Below are 18,621 nucleotides of genomic sequence, written 5' to 3'. Positions count from 1 at the left end.
GGGCAGCTGAGCCATGGTTTGTTCGTGGCCAAGGAAGTTTTAAGGGATTGCAAAACTTCAAAAAAGTGGTAACATTCCTTTTTTGTGTGTTTTCCCCAGTAAAATATTTTACGGCTTACTGTACATGCATTAAGGAAATTCACTTGATTTATTCAGTGCACCTAGTTAGCTACATGAGAATCGGATTTCATGCGACCTTGGGCACACGTCCCTGCACGCTCCCGAACATGTTCCTTATATTTAAATGTATTCCGCCCCCTTTGCCTCCTCGTATGAGAACAGACTCTCTTGCATCCCTTGCCCAAAGTCAAGAACTTCACCGCTGTGTTGATTCACCTTGAAATGGCTTCGAACGGCCGCTGATTGCTTTGGCTGCACCGCTCGCTCTGCCCGCGCTCTCTATAATCATATCTAATCTTCACTACCAGACTGCCGCTGTGTGCCATGTTGATACGACAACAAGTCTGATTGCTATCCTTTAAACTCTCTTTTCATTTCCTACCCCTGCCAAAAAAAAAAAAAACCCGCCTTCTCGTCTCGCATGGCGTCCTGTCCTAATTGAGATGAAGCCTTCTCGGATGTTTGCAGCACTACCTGGATGTTGCATGTGGAATGTCGTGAGCACTAACCCCAAATGTTTGTATCCCTCTTCTCTCCCTCCCCTTCCTTTAACAGTAGCCGACGAGATTAACCTCACCCCTCGTCCCGGCACCAACACAGGTAAGGACCGGTGCACTGAAAGGTACAACGAAAACCTGCAGGGTTCACTCAGGTTATTTGCGGTCAATGTTATTGCATTTATCTGCATTATAAGAGCAATAAAAAGGATTATTTGTTCACATCAGAACATATTATTGCATTGTAAATGTAAAACCAACATATATAAACCGGCTGCAGTCAGTCTACCTGTTGCTTCACACAACAGACTGGTTTTTGTCAGGTGCTGTATATAACACATATCGTAAGGAACTCCAAAATCCTGCAGATAACCTGCAGATTTGATGTATGTGGACGTTTCCCGGACTTTTCTGCTCTGTATGCACGCAGCGTAGCGTTCCCCGTGCTCAGTGTTTGACTCGTTCTCGAAAAGACGAATGTGTCAGCCCGCAGAGTGAAGACCGCTGCAGTCTCCACCGAAGTTTAAGGTCGCTGCCGAACATGGTCGTGGAAGCGGTCGGGTGACTACAGATTTGATTTTCTCCCCGTTGCCTCAGAGCTTTAGTACTAATTGTTCTGTGTGTGTGTGTGCGCGCCGGGAGTAGGAGAGCAGAGAAAGCACTCTGTCCTTGGTTAAGGCAGCGAGCTGACAGCGAGCCATCCGTCATTGTCAAGTCTTGTGTATTTTCACTGTCGCCTCCGAAATCGGTGACTTGGGCGAAAGGATGGATGGCGCCGAAGGAAGACATGTAGGGAACGAGGAAAGGGACAGAGTAACACCTGAGACTGCACGGAGGAAGATGTGTCGGTCAGTTTAAAGCGACACGTATTTAAGACTCTGAAAATAAAAAGAGGTCGAAAGAGGTCTTGTGAAACAAAGTTTGGCAACCATGAGATGAAGACGACGTCGATTCCAACTTTCTGTCATGTTTTGGTGGCGTGAGTCAGCAAGCATGGGACTGTTGCATATTTTATAAGGTGTGTTGGCCAAATGGTGGCAACAGATGAGTCATGGGCGCTATTGCATAATCAGATCACAGCAGGAAAAAAGTTGGAACTTGGCATGTCTTCGCAATTTTAAAATCCGTCCTCATATCTAAAATGAAAAAAAAAATCAAATCTCCATTAATCTAATTAGATTTACTTTTTTAATCTACTTTTCTCAGTATACGTCACTTATATGCCAGTATATGGCTGAGCAATGCCAAAAAAAAAAGTTGCTTTGGAGGTACTTTGTTGACTTTATAATGTCCTGGAAAACAATTAAAAAAAAATACTGATGACTCATCCTGCACGGGGGAGGGGTCTTCATGTGTGAGGCAGCCTCCCAAGCCTCCTGTTTTTACAGGAAACTCATAAATATGTGGGATTATATAGCACTCCTCTAGCTGTTTCATTGGGGCGACCATGAGAAGTACTTGGTTATGGTTAGGCAAAGACCAAGGCCATGGTTTAAACTTAAAGGGGAACTACTGTTTTTTACAACCTGGACCGTATTTCTGGCATAAAATACAGTCGTTTACTCACCCATATAACTTTTGTGTAATTTGTATTCCTTCGGGAGATAATTATATCAACATATAGCCATATAGTGGGAGTGACTAGCGTATGTAGCGTATATCCATATAATGGGAGTGAATGGGGCACCGAAACGCAGCCTCTAAATAACGCATTATCTGCCATGAAACTCGTTCATATAACCAATATTTTGTTATGATGCGCTAGTGCTATTCCCCGTTGAGTCCAGAGTTACCTGTTATCAACGAGTTTCGCGGCAGATAATGTGTTATTTAGAGGCTGCGTTTCGGTGCCCCATTCACTCCCATTATATGGATATACGCTACATACGCTGATCTAAATATCTCCTGAAGGAATACAAATGACACAAAAGTTATATGGGTGAGTAAGAAATAAGGTCCAGGTTGTAAAAAAAAACAGTAATTCGCCTTTAAGGCTGTTGCATACCCCGCGGAAAGTTGACGTCATTTTGTTCTCGCGGCCTTCATTTGGGAGTTCTCGCAGCTTGTTCTCGACGCATCAAATGGAGATAGCATTTTACTTGATAATTTACAGTAGGTGTTGTCCATTAATTTTCTTTCAGTCGTCTTTTAAGTCATTGTTTCATCGTCAATGGAGAGCTGCTATGGATACTAATGCGTCACTAGGAACGCAATTATTGATATTCAGTGTCTTACAAATAATTAGTCGGATCCGAGTCTGATTTACCATTGAACAAGTTGCTGTTTTTTTGCTACGTGTCTCCAATTAAGATTATTCCAGGCCATTAATGCCCTTCGTTTCAATGCAGAAACAAACGTTCGGTTGATGCGAGAGCACTTGTTATCTGGTGATAATCAAGCTGCCTTCACTACAAATCAGAAAATGTTCCTTAATTAAGCTCCATTGTCTCTGTCTGAATTAAAGTGATCTGCCTTTACGTTGAATTCTGCTCGTTTCCCTCACAAGCTGCAGATTTTGATAATAATTATTGTAATTGAGGTGGATACTTGGTGTGAACTTCATGAGAAAGAAGGTGTTCTTAAAGTCTGGAATTAAATTCCTTTTCAATTCCCCTGGTGTTTTTAGGCTAATAGATTCCCCCCTGTTTTATTTAAGGGGTTTATTTTCACTTTGTGGACCTCTGGTGTTACTTTACCAACTTTTTGTTCACTCTCTACTAAGTCCAAATGATCCATGGTCCATTTACCAAAGTCCAAACACAGCGATCCTGCTGAAACCAAAGACTGTGACAGCTATGACATGGGATACACTAGCTCTCATCTCCTGAGCTGAGATTAGCCGAGAGGTTTATTGACACAGGCCACTGCCACATGTTGGACGAGGACCCCTCAGTGATGGAGGACAATACCGGACTGTCGGCAGCGTCCGAAACCGCGTCCACGTTTTTTTTTTGGACACATTGTAAATCTCTGTGAGAAAGTGTCCTCTGAGTGATCCCTGTAAAGTTCACGTTGCAAGTCCATTTATATCCATTTTGGGAAGCAGTTAAACGTTTGCTTGTGTTTTTGTGTGGGTAGAGATACTTAAGCTGCTCGGCATCAGCCTAGTGAAAAATTATTGTGTCCTCCAATCATTGACCAGAAGACCTTTTATAAAAACACAGATTTTTTCCAATCTGGGTTGTTCAGTCTGTAAATGTGGAATCACATCTTGGGCGCCACAATTATGGTCAAGAGTGTGTTGTTTTTCTTGCAGGGTAAAGTGCAGCCCGGGCATCTTCTTGTCGACCATTGGCGTCTAAAGCATCTTGACGTTCTTGTAATGTGTACAATGTTCTACTGCGCCTCAAGTTATGTCAGTGTTTATTTGTACGCAGAGCATCAAACTAAGATCGGACCTTAAGCTGTTAGCGGTATGTGGCATTTTGATGCGAGCTGTGAACGCAGGTACTTGAAGCTGGGTACTTGTGCTCAGATCACTCTTGTCTGTGAAGGTTCTCAGTCACCCAGGTCATGGTATATCCAACAAAGGTTCAAAAAAGGCAACTGGACTTGTAGAGTTTTTTGAGAAGATGTTTCACCACTCATCCGAGTAGCTTCTTCAGTTCTAGGGGACTGGTGGGAAGTCGGAGGGGTTCCTATTTAAACCTCAGACTTCCCACAAGTCCCCTAGAACTGAAGAAGCTACTCGGATGAGTGGTGAAACGTCTTCTCAAAAAACTCTACAAGTCCAGTTGCCTTTTTTGAACCTTTGTTGGATATATCAGATCACTCTTGTTAATACCAGGTCTGTATAGGACCACTGGTTGTTCCCTGGTCAGTATTGAGACAAACACCAGTCTCTCAAACTACTCCATTAGTGTCCGGGTGGCTGACCGAGCAGAATAAGTCTCCTCACCAAGTCACTAGAAAGTTATTTTTCTTTTCTCATGTTTGTGACTAGATGCCATTTGTCAGATCTCCAACACGGTGTAAATTCACTTCGCTGAAGTGTGACTGTTGCGAACAGCACTGGGCAAAGAACTTTAAAAAAATAAAGTGGGCGAGCGGCGTGAAAAGCCCATCAGCCCGGCTCCCGGCGAGACGTTATAAGGGAACAGGACTGATGAGGATGAATGGTGGGCCGCTAACCCGAAGGCTTGTTCATCCTGCGTGTATTCAGTTTTCCATTTCTTTTTTTTTTTCCTTCTGTCAGTCTCACTGTAAGCAAGAAGCCTGTTTCAAGCGTGTTTGTTGGCAGGTCGTTTGAATATTTGAATAAATTTCAATCTATTGTTATCAAATAGATTTTATGAAGGTACTCCTTTGTTTAAGGAAAGCCAATAACAGAATGCTTCAAGTAGTAGTTTAGATCACAAAAAAATTTCTTCAATTGAAATCATTCAGATGACAAATCCCAACTTAATTGTACACATGGACGCTAAATACAATGATCTCATGACATATCTGTGTTTAAATTCCCCCAAAATATCAAACAGAATAGAACTTGGAGACAAAGTACATTCAGTCTGACTCTGTTGGTCGTTTCTCTATCTCCATGTTTCTGTCACCCCCTGCTCAGGTGTCACATGGTCTAAATGCAATGGCACAGATTATTCAGAACGGAATGAATGGTTTGTCAATTTTCCATTTAGCTATTTTATTATACCCCAACAGCCACAACATTATGACCACCGAGAGGAGAAGTCAATAACATTGACCATCTTGTGACAATTCAGTGTTCTGCTGGGAAACTTTTGGACCTGGCATTCATTCATGTGGATGTTACTTAGACATGTAGCACCCACCTAGACCAGACCAGGCACCCCCACCCCATAGCAATGACACTCCTTGATGGCAGCAGTGAAAACGCTTTAGGAACACCTCAAAAAAACAAAAAGAACAGCAGAAGGTGTTGACCTGGCCTCCAAATTCACAAGATCCCAAAATGATCAAGTATCTGTGGGATGATCCACAGAGGCCCCTCCCCTCAAAGGCCCCCCACTGTCCAGGACACCCTCAGAAGGCCCATGTCCATTCTCTGATGAGTCACCACAATGGAGGCCTACACAATATAAGGAAGGTGGTCATAATGTTTTGGTATTAACAGGTGTCCTTAGTGATGGATTTAAGATGAACACAAGGTGAACACACCCAAGATGCACCGAGGACGCATTTGGAGGTGGTCTGGGCCACTTGCAACAATACGCCCTTAGCATGTATAATAAAACCGTGCAATATTTTCCCATTAAAGACTCCTCTTAACGCTTCCAGACACCTTCATTCATCTTATCTTTTTATCATCCACTGCACATGGTCTTATACATAAATAAAATATGCCTGTACCACCGTACGAATAGTCTTAGTTTAATTAAACTGTCATGTTACTCCAAATTTGCTTGTTTTTATTCAGAGTCACGTCTTGTAATGAAATTTGCAAGAGGAAAGGCACACACACACACACACACATACACACACATTAATGCACCACACAGTTGATCTATTGCTTGTTGTCCTTCAGAAAGGCTGCTTGTGTTTCAGGTAAACCAGGTGTTTCCTCTTGAGTCATTCCACAGAGATTCAGGAGTGGGACCTATTATAAGAAAGTTCTTTCCCTGCGTCTTGAGGCTAGCTGTATACGGCCTTTTGAATCATAATCGATGGTTGCAGTAAAGTGAAGAGAGGCAGTTTTGCCTCCATTCGTGTTTAATAGAAGTGCTGCTTTTTAATCGGCAGCTGCAGAAACAAGGAAGTAACTCTGGACATGCTGCACCGGAGCAGAAGCTGGCTGCGTATGTGGTTTTCTTCTGCCTCCCATGTTGTGCTCTTGCTGTCACAATCGCTGCACATCCTCGTGATATTGGCTGGTGGATGTTCACCTCTGGGGTAGTTGTGGGTTTGGCTGGAACATTTCCCAGAATCCACCACAAGAGAAAAAAAAAAAAAAAAAAAGCTACTGCAGCTACTTAAAGCCAAAGCACGGGAAGAGTCTGAGGTCATACTTGGACAGCTTTAGTTGTTGGTCATTTGGAATTGGCAGGAAGTGGCTTGTTGTCAAATATGTGTCACGTTGCTCGGTCGCCGTTGGTGCTTCTTTCTCATCCTCTAAATCCATCCGCTGAAGTCACCCTGAAACACAACTCTCATGATGATTTCTGCATCGCGTCATCGTTCATTATCCTTGGGAATGTTTTAAGTTCCGAACAATGACCGGGCTCGATGTGAAGGTACGGATTGAGTTTCCTGTGGTTGAAGTAAAGCATATAATGTGGAAAATGTGGAGGCATTTAAGGACCACCAGGCCACTTTTTGAAATCGATAGAAGAAAAACGGTCGTAATCAAGCACATACATCGATCAGCCACAATATTATGACCACTGACAGGAGAAGTGAATAACACTGACCATCTTGTGACAATTCATTGTTCTGCTGGGAAACATTTGGACCTGGTATTCATTCTTTGGTGTGGATGCTACTTAGACATGATGCACCCACCTAGACCAGACCAGGCACCCCCACCCCATAGCAATGACATTCCTTGATGGCAGCAGCCATCCCCACCAGGAAAACGCTTTAGGAACAACTCAATAAACATGAAGAACAGCACAAGGTGTTGACCTGGCCTCCAAATTCACTAGATCCCAAATCTGTGGGATGATCCACAGAGGCCCCTCCCCTCAAAGGCCCCCACTAACAACATTGTGTTGCCAGACACCACAGGACACCCTCAGAAGGCCCATGTCCATTCTCTGATGAGTCCCAATCGTTTTGAAAGGAACAAGGGAGACCTGCACAATATTAGGAAGGTGGTCATAATGTTATGTCTGATCGGTATAGTTGCCAACACTGTCGGCAAAATCAGCACAAACGGTACATCCAGTTCTCTTACCCAGTGGAAGTTTAAAGATTTTTAATCCCTTGCATTTAGCTATCTGGTCGTTAGCTTCCTAAACTGTTAGCTTCTGTAGCTTCTGTAGCTTCTAGACGTTGACTCGTTGGATTCTCCGTAACCACAAGCTCCTGAATACCATTTGAAAGCAGTGTGAGGTCAAATAAACATGGGATGTAGTGGATATTAGAGCATACAGAGCTAAGATGGGGTATGTATGGTTTACAAGACCGCTACTTAAAGGTCTTTGTTCTGCTCCAACAATAAACACCTTGTATCCCTCCATCAGGTTCTTCCACCAAGGACGTTGGACCATCGCTGGGCTTAAAAAAGTCCAGCTCCCTGGAGAGCCTCCAGACAGCGGTTGCCGAGGTAACCCTCAATGGAGACCTCCCCTTCCACAGGCCCCGCCCTCGCATCATCAGGGGGCGGGGCTGCAACGAGAGCTTCCGGGCGGCCATCGACAAATCCTACGACCGCCCGGCCGCCACGGAGGACGACGACGAGGGCATGGAGACATGTAAGGCACCAAATGTTCAGCGCCGGCGGCGTTTAAAGAGACTGTCCTCTTTCTGAAACATCACAGGTTCGATCCCGCAAGGTGGGCCGGGGTCCCGTCGGTGTCCTTCAGCGAGACGCTTCAGCCTCGGTCAACCTGCAACTCCTGGAGCGTGTCTCTCAAATGTGAAATCTGATGATTGCATTATGGATTCCTGACGTGATGTCAAATCCCACTAACACAGCAGTGATGAGACTGATGACATGTCAGCCACTAAAACGGATGTGGCTTCATACTCGTGCATGGGAGTGACAGCTTTCTGACTAATGCTTAGCATCGGGCAGCTGATTATATCACTGCTTGTGGCAATGGCATATTGATTGCTCAGCACCTCTGCTGCATTAGATACCAAATGCATCACACTGTCAGTAACAGGCACCTTAGAGAGGAGGAGGAGTCAGGCGAATCAGAAAAGTCTGCGACACGCTAGCTAGCATCTTTAGTGGAAACTGTTGACCAGTTGGAGACTTAGACCAAGACAGACTATAGTGATCCATAAGGGAAACTGCTTGGTTGCAGTAGCTCAGTTAAAAAACACTGTTGAAAGCTACCAGTACAAGGAAAAATAGATGTAAGATAGTTAAAAAAAAATGTAATAATAAAATAAAATAATAATATAAAAATAAATAAAATAATAATGAAATAATAATGAAATAAATAAAATAAAATAATATAAAAATAAATAAAATAATAATATAAAAATAAATAAAATAATAATGAAATAAATAAAATAAAATAGTATAAGCAACAAATGTACAACTATAAGTAAGCACAAAATGAAAAGCCAATTAAAACAAGGCATAATGAGTGCAGTATTAATTACTATCTGTACTACTATTTTTACATGGACAGTAATCACTTCTACCTGGTGTTTATGTGGATGCTGAATTAAACAATCCATCGTGTTAGCCAGTCCAAAACACCAATCGCAGCAGATCTCCATTGACAAAGTGGTTCTGTTGCTGTAAAACATCAAATCTGTCCAGAAATATTTCATTCCCCAACTTTATTGACAATTACCAAGATGTTTCCACATGTTTAAATGTTACAGGCCACATGGATTTTCCATTTTGGCTTCCTTCAATCTTTCAAAACCTTGTCCGGGAAACTCATCACCTGATGTTTTTACCGTACGTGGAGCCAACGTGCTCAGAGAGGATGGATTTATTCCAGCCAGAGAGAAACCAGAAGATCAAGAGTTTACATGGTTATTAGGAGATGATGACTTGGGACAATTTATCCAGTTACTAGCAGAATACTATTTTGCCCGTGTAAGGTTAGTCAGTGACTTGAATCTATTCAGTGGACATGCTCCAGCTGGACACCTGTGTAGTTCTTGTACAGTTTGTGTCCCGACTGTCGGTTATTTTCGCTTTAAGCGGAAGCTGCACATCCAAATTAATGTTCTGTTATGTGAGTGCGTTTAAAAGACCCAAGCAGAGCTGACAGGTCGTTTTTGGCCTGTATCTCAGTGACTTAATAAAACTTTCCTCTAGCAGCTGCTGGGCAGATTTTATGCAGGTATTGTGAGCCTCCTTGGCAACTAAAACAAGAAACAATACCCCACGTGGAGCGGACAGAAACAGAAACACAATCAGATCAAGTGTTTACATGGATATTAGGGGCTTATATTTTCCTTTTGAACAGAAAGTCAAAGGTTTACACCCTCCCTCTGAATCTGATTTAAAAACTCCTTCTGATCGGACCAGTCTGCTCTAAATGAGATAAAATGTTTTTATTCATATTATTAGCTGGATACTAGCGTACATGTGATTACAGAAAACGTGTGCTGTTTCTTAATTCTGCCATTTCTCGGTGGACTTTTCAGCCACAGGTGGGCTCTAGAAAGAATCGTTCAGCGTTTAAACGGCCCATCGGTTTCTCGATAACTATGACAAAATTATGCCTCTTTTATATGATTTTGTGACACACGTTAATGCCATAAAATGATAGTTAATGTGTTCTAGTGTTCATCAGTTTATAAGTCGGCGTCTAATAGGTCTCTAATGGTTCCTATCTCATTGTAGAACGGAGCTCGTCAGTCAGTTGTAATATGTAGTTAAATTGGATGAGGCCCCTGGTGCTCAGGAGACATAATTACACATTTATGGGTCTAATAGATTTTTCTTTATTAGGTTTTATTGATTTTCACAAAAAAAAAAACCCTGTTGTTCTCCTTTCTTGCCCATATTCCTTTCTCTTTTATATATATTTTTTTAATCTTTGTCCAGTGGAGGAGGACACGGAGGAGAGCTCGCGGTCGGGGAGGGACTCCGTGTCCACGGTGGCGGACCAGACCCCGCTGTCCGGCACGGAGAAGCCTCTGGTCAACGGCACGAACCGCACCAAAGAGGAGAAGAAGAAGGAGAAAGACAAGGGAGGGAAGGAGAAGGAGAAGAAGAAGCAGCAGCAGCAGCAGGAGGGAGGGAAGGAGAAAGACAAGGGAAAAGCCAAGAAGGGCATGCTGAAGGGACTCGGAGACATGTTCAGGTAGGGCTGTTTAAAATTTACATTCAGCTTCACCTTCACCTTCACCGTATCAGACAGAGCTGCAAGCGAGACGACTTAGCATATGTACACAGCTCCCCACCAGACCCCAACGCACGGTTTATACCAGTGGCGTCAAACCCATTTTAGTTCGGGGGCCACATACAGCCCAATGTGATATCAAGCGGGCTGGACCAGTAAGACAACAGAACAGCATAATAACCTATAGGTAACGACAACTCCAGATTTTTTCCATTTGTTTTAGTGCAAAGAAAAACTAAATTTGAAATTTCTTAAGAAAAATAAGTGCTATTTGGGCACGTTTCCGTCTGCTGTTTAGTCCTGGGTCTCAGTGTTGTGTTCTGTCCACTTTTCTTTCTAAAACAGTGGACAAATTCGGGAAAAATTGCAGTCTTCTACGCAATTTTTGAAAATTCATGCTGCGGGCCAGATTACACCCTCTGGAGAGCCGCTTTTGGCCCGCGGGCCGTATGTTTGACACCTGTGGTTTATACCCTCACATCAATTTAACGCGGTAGCTGCGCCGACAGTCCAAGACGCTACGCAGAAATGCAACTATGCATTGCGGCATCGCAGACTACAAGAGTTTCTCGAATTCATTGTTTTGGATCAATAAAGATGAAACACATGGAGGAAAGGTTAACTGAGGAGGTTCGGATATTCAGACATTTGTACGACTCGTCCTTTGCGGAATTTCAGTGAAAGTTTCAGTCGTCATTGGCGTTATTACAGAGCGAGCCAGACTGACGAGCGCACAAGTATAAATGGCTCGCAAAGGTGTAGGCTACGTATGTAGGTTAGGCCGTCTATGTAAGAAGGATGCAGCAAGCAGTAGAACTCAAAGCATGTCTCTTTGAGTCACTGAAAACTCTTGCTTTCCAGGGTTCAGTACCACTGTCTGTGTCTAACCCACAGTGATCAATATCTCCAGCAAACAGCTGATCCAGCCTTATTGAGTGAGTTCTGTTTTACTAGCTTAATTGATCGGGACCTGGACGACGGCACTTTTAAAAAGCGGATAAAACATTTTACCATGAGCTGTTCTGTGAGTGGAGCGAATCGAAAGGCCTGAGCCGTGCAACCATAACACTGTTAAATACTCCGAGGAAACCCCAATTAGACTTCCACACAGCTTGACCTTTTTGGTTTATCTCCCTCTTATTAATTCTTTCTCTGCAGCTTTTGATATTTCACCTCTCACAATCGCTCCGAGCTACAGTCGCAGACGCTTTACACTCACTACTTTTCCTCGTGAGCGTGCAGTTCGTACGTTACATTCCCTCCCCTTCGTCCAACAAGATGTACATCACAATCGAACTGGCCGGGAAGCCTTTATTAGGTCTCTCCGGTAATGTATTTGGCAGTGACACTGAAGGGAAACAATGAGCGTTGTCTGAGAGAGGAAAGCAATGAGCTCCACAAAAACGGAAAGAAAGAAAGAAAATGTGGATAAAGAGGAGGCGAGGTTGCGTGCAGCAGGAAGTGAAAGAAAGTCATCATGTTATTGGACACAGAAAGTTGATGACAGAAAACGATTGAAGCCTCAACACACTGTTAGGGAAAGGGAAATCAATCCAAGTCCTTTTGAGGTGGATTTCAACTGCGAGATGTCAAAACGTACTTGGATCAGTGTACTGCATATTAATCATACGCGGCATTGTGGAAAGGTTACTTTGAGAAGCAGCTGGGTTCTTGAATGATTCATGAGATCGCGAGATATGCACGGCAATCCACCTTGCCAGGTTTCGCATTTGTGGTTGATTGGAGCTGTGGAACAATCAGTGTCCTGTGTGGACAACGATGTGCAGCTATGAGCATGATTTAGGTGCAACTGTTAAAGCCTCGTCCACATTGATAGCAGTTTGCTCATTGCCCGACAGTTTGTAGCCGACAGTTGATTGCTAATTGACGTTCCAGGCTGTGGTTGCCGAGGTGTCTTGTATACTTCCCACCCCAAATGTTTCCGACGTGAAGAAGCCGAACATAAATATATTGCTAGTGTATGGACGGAGCTATCTCTTCTTGTTGTCAGTGCTCTCTACTTGAATAGATAATACCGTCAACGACGTCTCCATCTGGGTTCACCCAATGCGCCAAGCTCGCTATCGGCACGTTGAATTTAGCATAAGAAACCAAGTTCTCAGGTTTGCCTCATGTGTCCACTATTAAACATTTACGTTACAGCCACCATTTAAAACCCGATGATTTTTAGATCAATAAGGTTTAAAATGGCTTTTAGAGAGAATTGGTCAAAACCCGTAGGAAATGACCTAGCTAAACTTTATAAGAGCTAGCTAGCAAAGTAAAATTGAAAGTCAGCTGTTTACTATAAACTTGTTTAAGTTGCTGATACTTTATTTAATCTTACGTACATTAGTCCATAGAATGCCCCGTCTCAACAGCCCTTTGTTTAGCATTCCTGTAGATGAACGGCACAGGCTGCTGCTATTTGTCGCTAAGTCCAATATTCGCGTAATTACCGTAATTTAAAGATGGACTGATAAAAAAACGCGCGATTCTTATTCTTATTGTATGTGCAGACTTTTTATATCTTGTATAAACAGTGGGAAACACTGTCTTTTGTTTTTAAATTAACTACAGGGCATTAAACCAAAAACTGATTGGTAGGCCTGTCTCCGTAGGCCTGTTTTTGGAAAGACTACCGACTTAATTCAGAGAAACCAATCCTGTAATTTGGCCACTGACAAATCCACACTTCTGTCCTCACTTACACACACACAGACTTGGGATCGGTTTCCCTCTTGTCCTCCCATATGATAATGATTGGTGTGCGTTGTCAAAACATCTCTGTTACTCCGCTCTGATTGGCTCAATGTTGGCCTCATCAGCTGTGCTCCATTAAAACTCCGCCTGACTGCCTGTTTTGATTGGCGCCCAGTGTTTACTGGCAGAGACAGCTGTGTGCTCCAGGAGTAATGACGTTGAGAGACACGTTCAGTCCATCTGGATTTAAAGGACGAATCTACGAGACTGATGCTTCGGTGTCGGTGATACGACGAACTGGATAGGCGGCTCTTGAAAGGGCTGTCACATTTGGATTCGGATGTGACCTGAAATCAGTGAATCTTTTCATATTGGTTGAAAAACATTTTAATGATAAGCAGAAGTTCCCTTAAAACTTATTTTGAGTGCACAGATTTATTGGATTTATTGAAATCCATGAAGGTTATCACGACTTAAGTCTCTTTTAAAGTACTGTGGGACCTAGATGCCATAACTTACGTATGTAGCCTACTGACCAATCGCAGCTCTTGCGGTCTGGTTCAATGCGTAGCCTTCGTGCCAACTTAACACAGAAGACTAAACCTCCTATTATTATCATCTAAGCCCTGGATTTTTTCTTTATATTCTTTAATATCAAGGTTGTAGCATCTTTTGTGTATTATATCAAAGATAAACCTTTTTTTTTTACAACCTGGACCTTATTTCTGGCATATAATATGATTGTTTACTCACCTGCATAACTTTGGTGTCATTTTTAGTCCTTCGGAAGATATTTAGCTCCAGCAGAGCGCCGCGTATATCCATATAGTGGGAGTGACTGGGGCACCGAAACGCAGCCTCTAAATAACACATTATCTGCCTCGAAACTCGTTCATTTCACCAATATTTTGTTATGATACGCTAGTGCTATTCCCCATTCGAGTTTCGTGACAGATAAAGCGTTATTTAGAGGCTGCGTTTCAGTGCCCCAGTCACTCCCACTATATGGATATATGCGGCACTCCGCTGCAGCTAAATATCTTCCGAATGACTAAAAATTACACCAAAGTTATATGGGTGAGTAAACAATAGTATTTTATGCCAGAAATAAGGTCCAGGTTGTAAAAAAAAAAAAAACAGTAGTTCCCCTTTAACACAGAAGTCTAAACTGCCTATTATTAACATCGAAGCCCTGGATTTTTTCTTCTTTAATATCATGGTTGTATCATCTTTAGTGTATTATATCAAAGATATTCTTATTTATATCACTGCTTGGTGCTTAATTAAAATAATATACCAGGTAGACACCTCGTAGGAATATTTAACACATCCGAACATGTGAAGAAGTGTGTGTATTTATCCTTTTTTAAAAAAATAAAAAGTATAATCTTGTTGGTGCTGTCACATTGCGCTAATGTAGCAAAACCCAGAAGGCGCCGCCGCGATCAGACGCTCAAAACATCCAAAGAAGAAAAACATCCAAGTAACACCCACATTGTGGGACTGACAGGTGATACGTGGGAGCTGCAGTTTAGCAAACACCGCAGCGGTGAGCACTTAGCAGCAAATATGTTGCTAAAAGGATGAGGGAGAAAAAAAAAAGGGGGTTCAGAATTTGCATGTTTCGCTCGCGTCAGTGTCAACACGTCGGGATGAAACGGCATTCAAATGCATGTCCCAAACCGCAGCGGGCGAGAACGATGTCACTGCTTTTTTTTTTTTTTTTTAAAGTGTACGAAAAGTGCGGCCCTGTCGTACGACCAAATGTGATGAGAGCAAGTTAGATCCCAGGAGAGGCTCTCGGGGCTGTCAAGAGCTCCCGATGAGTGTCGTGTGTTTGAGTGAAGGGTTTTTTTATTTATTTTTTTTGGAGCAGGAGTGTCGGGGAGCTTTAACTTTGATGTGTGGTTGGCGTGTAGGAGGGGTGGATCAGGAGTGGGAGGCCTGTGAAAGTCAGTGTGTGTGTGTGTGTGTGTGTGTGTGTGTGTGTGTGTGTGTCTGTGTGTGATCAACAGAGTTGCCACTGCCTGACCCACTCATGTCTCGAAGGCCTCACACTCAGTCCCAATCAAAGCATCATTACCATCAACTCCTGCCAATGGAGCAGCCGGCCAACTTTGTAGCCATCCCTCTCTCTCTCTCTCTCTCTCTCTCTCTCTCTCTCTCTCTCTCTCTCTCTCTCTTTCTCTCTCTCTCTCTCTCTGTCTGATCATCAGTTGGACTCAGAAGCAGCACTCGGTCTGTTAGCTTGGCGTCGGCGAAGGTGGTCGCTGCCCAGAATTTTGAGAGCTGCACTAATTTTGCAGTGGTTTTAGAGTGGGTGTGTGTCCGATATGAACAAGTGAACAAGCCTGGGCTTGGGGAAAAAAAAAAAAAATAAATAAAAAATAAAAATGCTAATACCGCTGTGACGCGAAGGAAGGACTGATTGTTTCTGTCTACCCTGATGGCTTTTCTCAGATTGAAAATCCTCGAGGACAGATTTGATACGGATGACGGGACGCATCATTCTCCGCTCTCCTGAGGTCTGCGAGAGAAAATGCTCGCCGTCGTCGTCCTTATCTGCTGTTTGGACTGTAATGCATGTGGTGCCTGTAAATGAAGACATGGCGAGCATCTTTATGGCGTGTCTACACAGGAGGAGCTGCATGTTAGCGGAGCAGCAGCAGCAGCTATGAACACAGGTGTTGATGGTAGCTCAGTGCCCTATACGAAGTCACTGAGGTTACGCTCTTTAAACAAAAGATAGATTAGAATGATACATTCAGGTTATGGGATATAGTTGAAGGGCGATATACACCGATCAGGCATAACATTATGACCACCTTCCTAATATTGTGTAGGTCTCCCTTGTGCCTCCAAAACAGTTGTGACTCATCAGAGGATGGACATGGGCCTTCTGAGGGTGTCTTGTGGTGTCTGGCAACACGATGTTGTTAGTGGGGGGCCTTTGAGGGGAGGGGGCTCTGTGGATCATGCCACAGATACTTGATCAGTTTGGGATCTAGTGAATTTGGAGGCCAGGTCAACACCTTGTGCTGTTGAGTTGTTCCTAAAGCGTTTCCCGCTGGGGATGACTGCTGCCATCAAGGAGTCTCATTGCTATGGGGTGGGGGTGTCTGGTCTGGTCTAGGTGGGTGCTACATGTCTAAGACACATCCACACCAATGAATGCCAGGTTCAAAGGTTTCCCGGTAGAACATTGAATTGTCACAAGATGGTCGATGTTATTCACTTCTCCTGTCAGTGGATGGACGTTCATCCGATATCTAGTATGAAAATATATCGATATATCTTAAAAACTCTTTTTTACCCGAAAAAATGGCCCACCAGTACTCCGTGGTCCACAGCTCTGCAACTGCAGCTACAAAGCTGTGGTTAAATGTGGTAGAAAAATCACCTTTTTCAGAGAAATCTCATGTTTAGCATGTTGTGTTCACGTTAATAAAGTACAGACTCGTTGAAATTCATTTCAGCTGTATCCTGCTATGTTTCCCAACAAGTGAAACTTGATTCCAGTGGGCAGCATTTAATAGAGTCTGGTTATCCCGTCACTTGGAACTTAAGTTCCAAGTTAAGCTCCTTCTCTTTTGCTTGAATCGCTCTGACATATTAATATATTTTCCTTCTAACCAGCATGTAGGTGGTGTTCCTCCGTCTCAACCGAAAACAGCTCCTCATTTCTTTGCTTGGCTGTCCAAGTTGTTCTCACGCTGACCTGATTGTGGTGCACGTCCAAAAAAACTGCCCACAGCTCCGCCGCAGCCTGGTTTTCCCTTTCCGTGCTATTAAAAGGATTAGCTAGTGACACGCGGGTGGTCTGCTGAATAGAATCGGCCGAATCCCTGACATTTTGAAGCGATCCTTTCAAACCGCAGAAACCCGTCAAAGAAGCCTCTTTATCGACGGATTCGGGCCTAACTGTGCCTGGAATAAAACATTATTAAATGCCCCCGGTGTCACGGTTAATACGCCGCCTCCTCTTCAGAGTTTTCCGGCCGAGTCATAAATCTTGCCGCGTGTTTGTGTGCGTATGACAAGGCTGTTTTTTTAAGGGGCTGTTAATGAAAGTTAGTGGTGTGGGGAGAGAAAGTGTCAAGCGCCCCTCGTCGTGATAGATCACTCCTGCTCTTAGCATTAATGGCGGCCTGTCACTCTGAGCGTTTGTGACGACTGCAGTTAAATTAATCAGGTAATGGACCTGAGTCCTTCCCCTCTCCTCCTCCTCCTCCTCCTCCTGCTGCTGAGGTTTCTCCTCCTCATTCTTATCTCTCGGTTTTCCTCAGTTTGTCTTTAACACTCAGGGAATCGATACCTGTTGTCATTAGCGAGATGCTAATTATTGTGACATTCAAAGACTAATGGAAGGAGCTTGGTCCCGTCCAGTTTTATGGACACCAGGGAGCCACGCTGCACCATTGACACCGCATGATGTAGACTTTGTTGCGTCATCTTGAAAGAGGCGGAGGACAACAAAATTAAAGCAGAGTCTTCATGAATGCATGGATTATTTCTTCAAGGACTCTTCTTTTAATGCAGTTTGTCATTGTCAGCCACCGTATAAACTTCACAAGGATTTATCAGTTGGAAAGCCACCTGCAGTACCTCAAATCACCACTTGGCTCCACAAAGCCAAGTGTCAATCCCCAAAGATGTCCAACTTTACAGCAGAAATAAACATGTTTACAGCCTGGTACACAAACCAGTCTTGATCTCTAAAAGCTAATTTACACATATAATATAAAAAACGAGACACTTTTTAAGACGCATTGTATAGGCAATGTCTTGATTGTTAGCTGTCTTAGCAATTGAAAAAAAAGCAGGTTACATGTGATGGAAAGCGTTGCAACCCACACAGGTTATTAATAGGAGAGTCACTGAGAACAATTGCTAGCCATACTGAAAGTGCCCAAAAGTAGGGCTGGTTGATATGGACCAAAAATGTCCTCCTAGCGTGGGCGGCATGTCCGAAGAAAAACTGCCCACAACTGTGCCGCAGACTGGCGGAGTATACGTGTGTATACATATATAAAGTAGGGGTTGAACAACTTCAGATTTTTTAAAGACGACTAACATGTGGTGAAAGTTGAGTCGACGTTGACTAGTTGATAACGTCTCACATAAAAACACAGTAGAAAGTAATGCTTAGCAACAATGAAATCTATATTCTTGACCTGAATACATATTGTAGCATCTCACACAAAGGAAGCTATGGAGGCTTTTCTGCAAGATTATTGAAGCTTGACTCTCGGCTCTACCATAATTTCCGTCTCTCGCGTGGTGCGTTCACTGACATCAAGGACAAAAAACACGCTCTACAACCATAGCAACAAAAAGGGCACAAC

General features: G+C 43.3%; 1 protein-coding gene across 7 annotated transcripts in view; it reads left to right on the top strand.

Annotated features, from left to right (window-relative positions):
- pard3ab (par-3 family cell polarity regulator alpha, b) overlaps positions 1-18,621 on the top strand; it is a 266,468-nt gene that overhangs the window by 177,725 nt on the left and 70,122 nt on the right. For 6 of the 7 annotated variants that reach the window (XM_084546197.1, XM_084546196.1, XM_084546195.1 and 3 more), the window contains 3 exons: positions 676-720; positions 7,775-8,005; positions 10,276-10,534. In XM_084546197.1, the coding sequence (XP_084402323.1) occupies positions 676-720; positions 7,775-8,005; positions 10,276-10,534 (535 nt within the window). The remainder of the gene's footprint in view (positions 1-675; positions 721-7,774; positions 8,006-10,275; positions 10,535-18,621) is intronic. The other variant, XM_084546194.1, reaches the window with a different exon arrangement.

Source organism: Chelon labrosus (assembly GCF_963514085.1).
Source record: "Chelon labrosus genome assembly, chromosome: 6".
NCBI classification, from domain to species: domain Eukaryota; kingdom Metazoa; phylum Chordata; class Actinopteri; order Mugiliformes; family Mugilidae; genus Chelon; species Chelon labrosus.
This window is presented reverse-complemented; position numbering and strand designations above follow the sequence as displayed.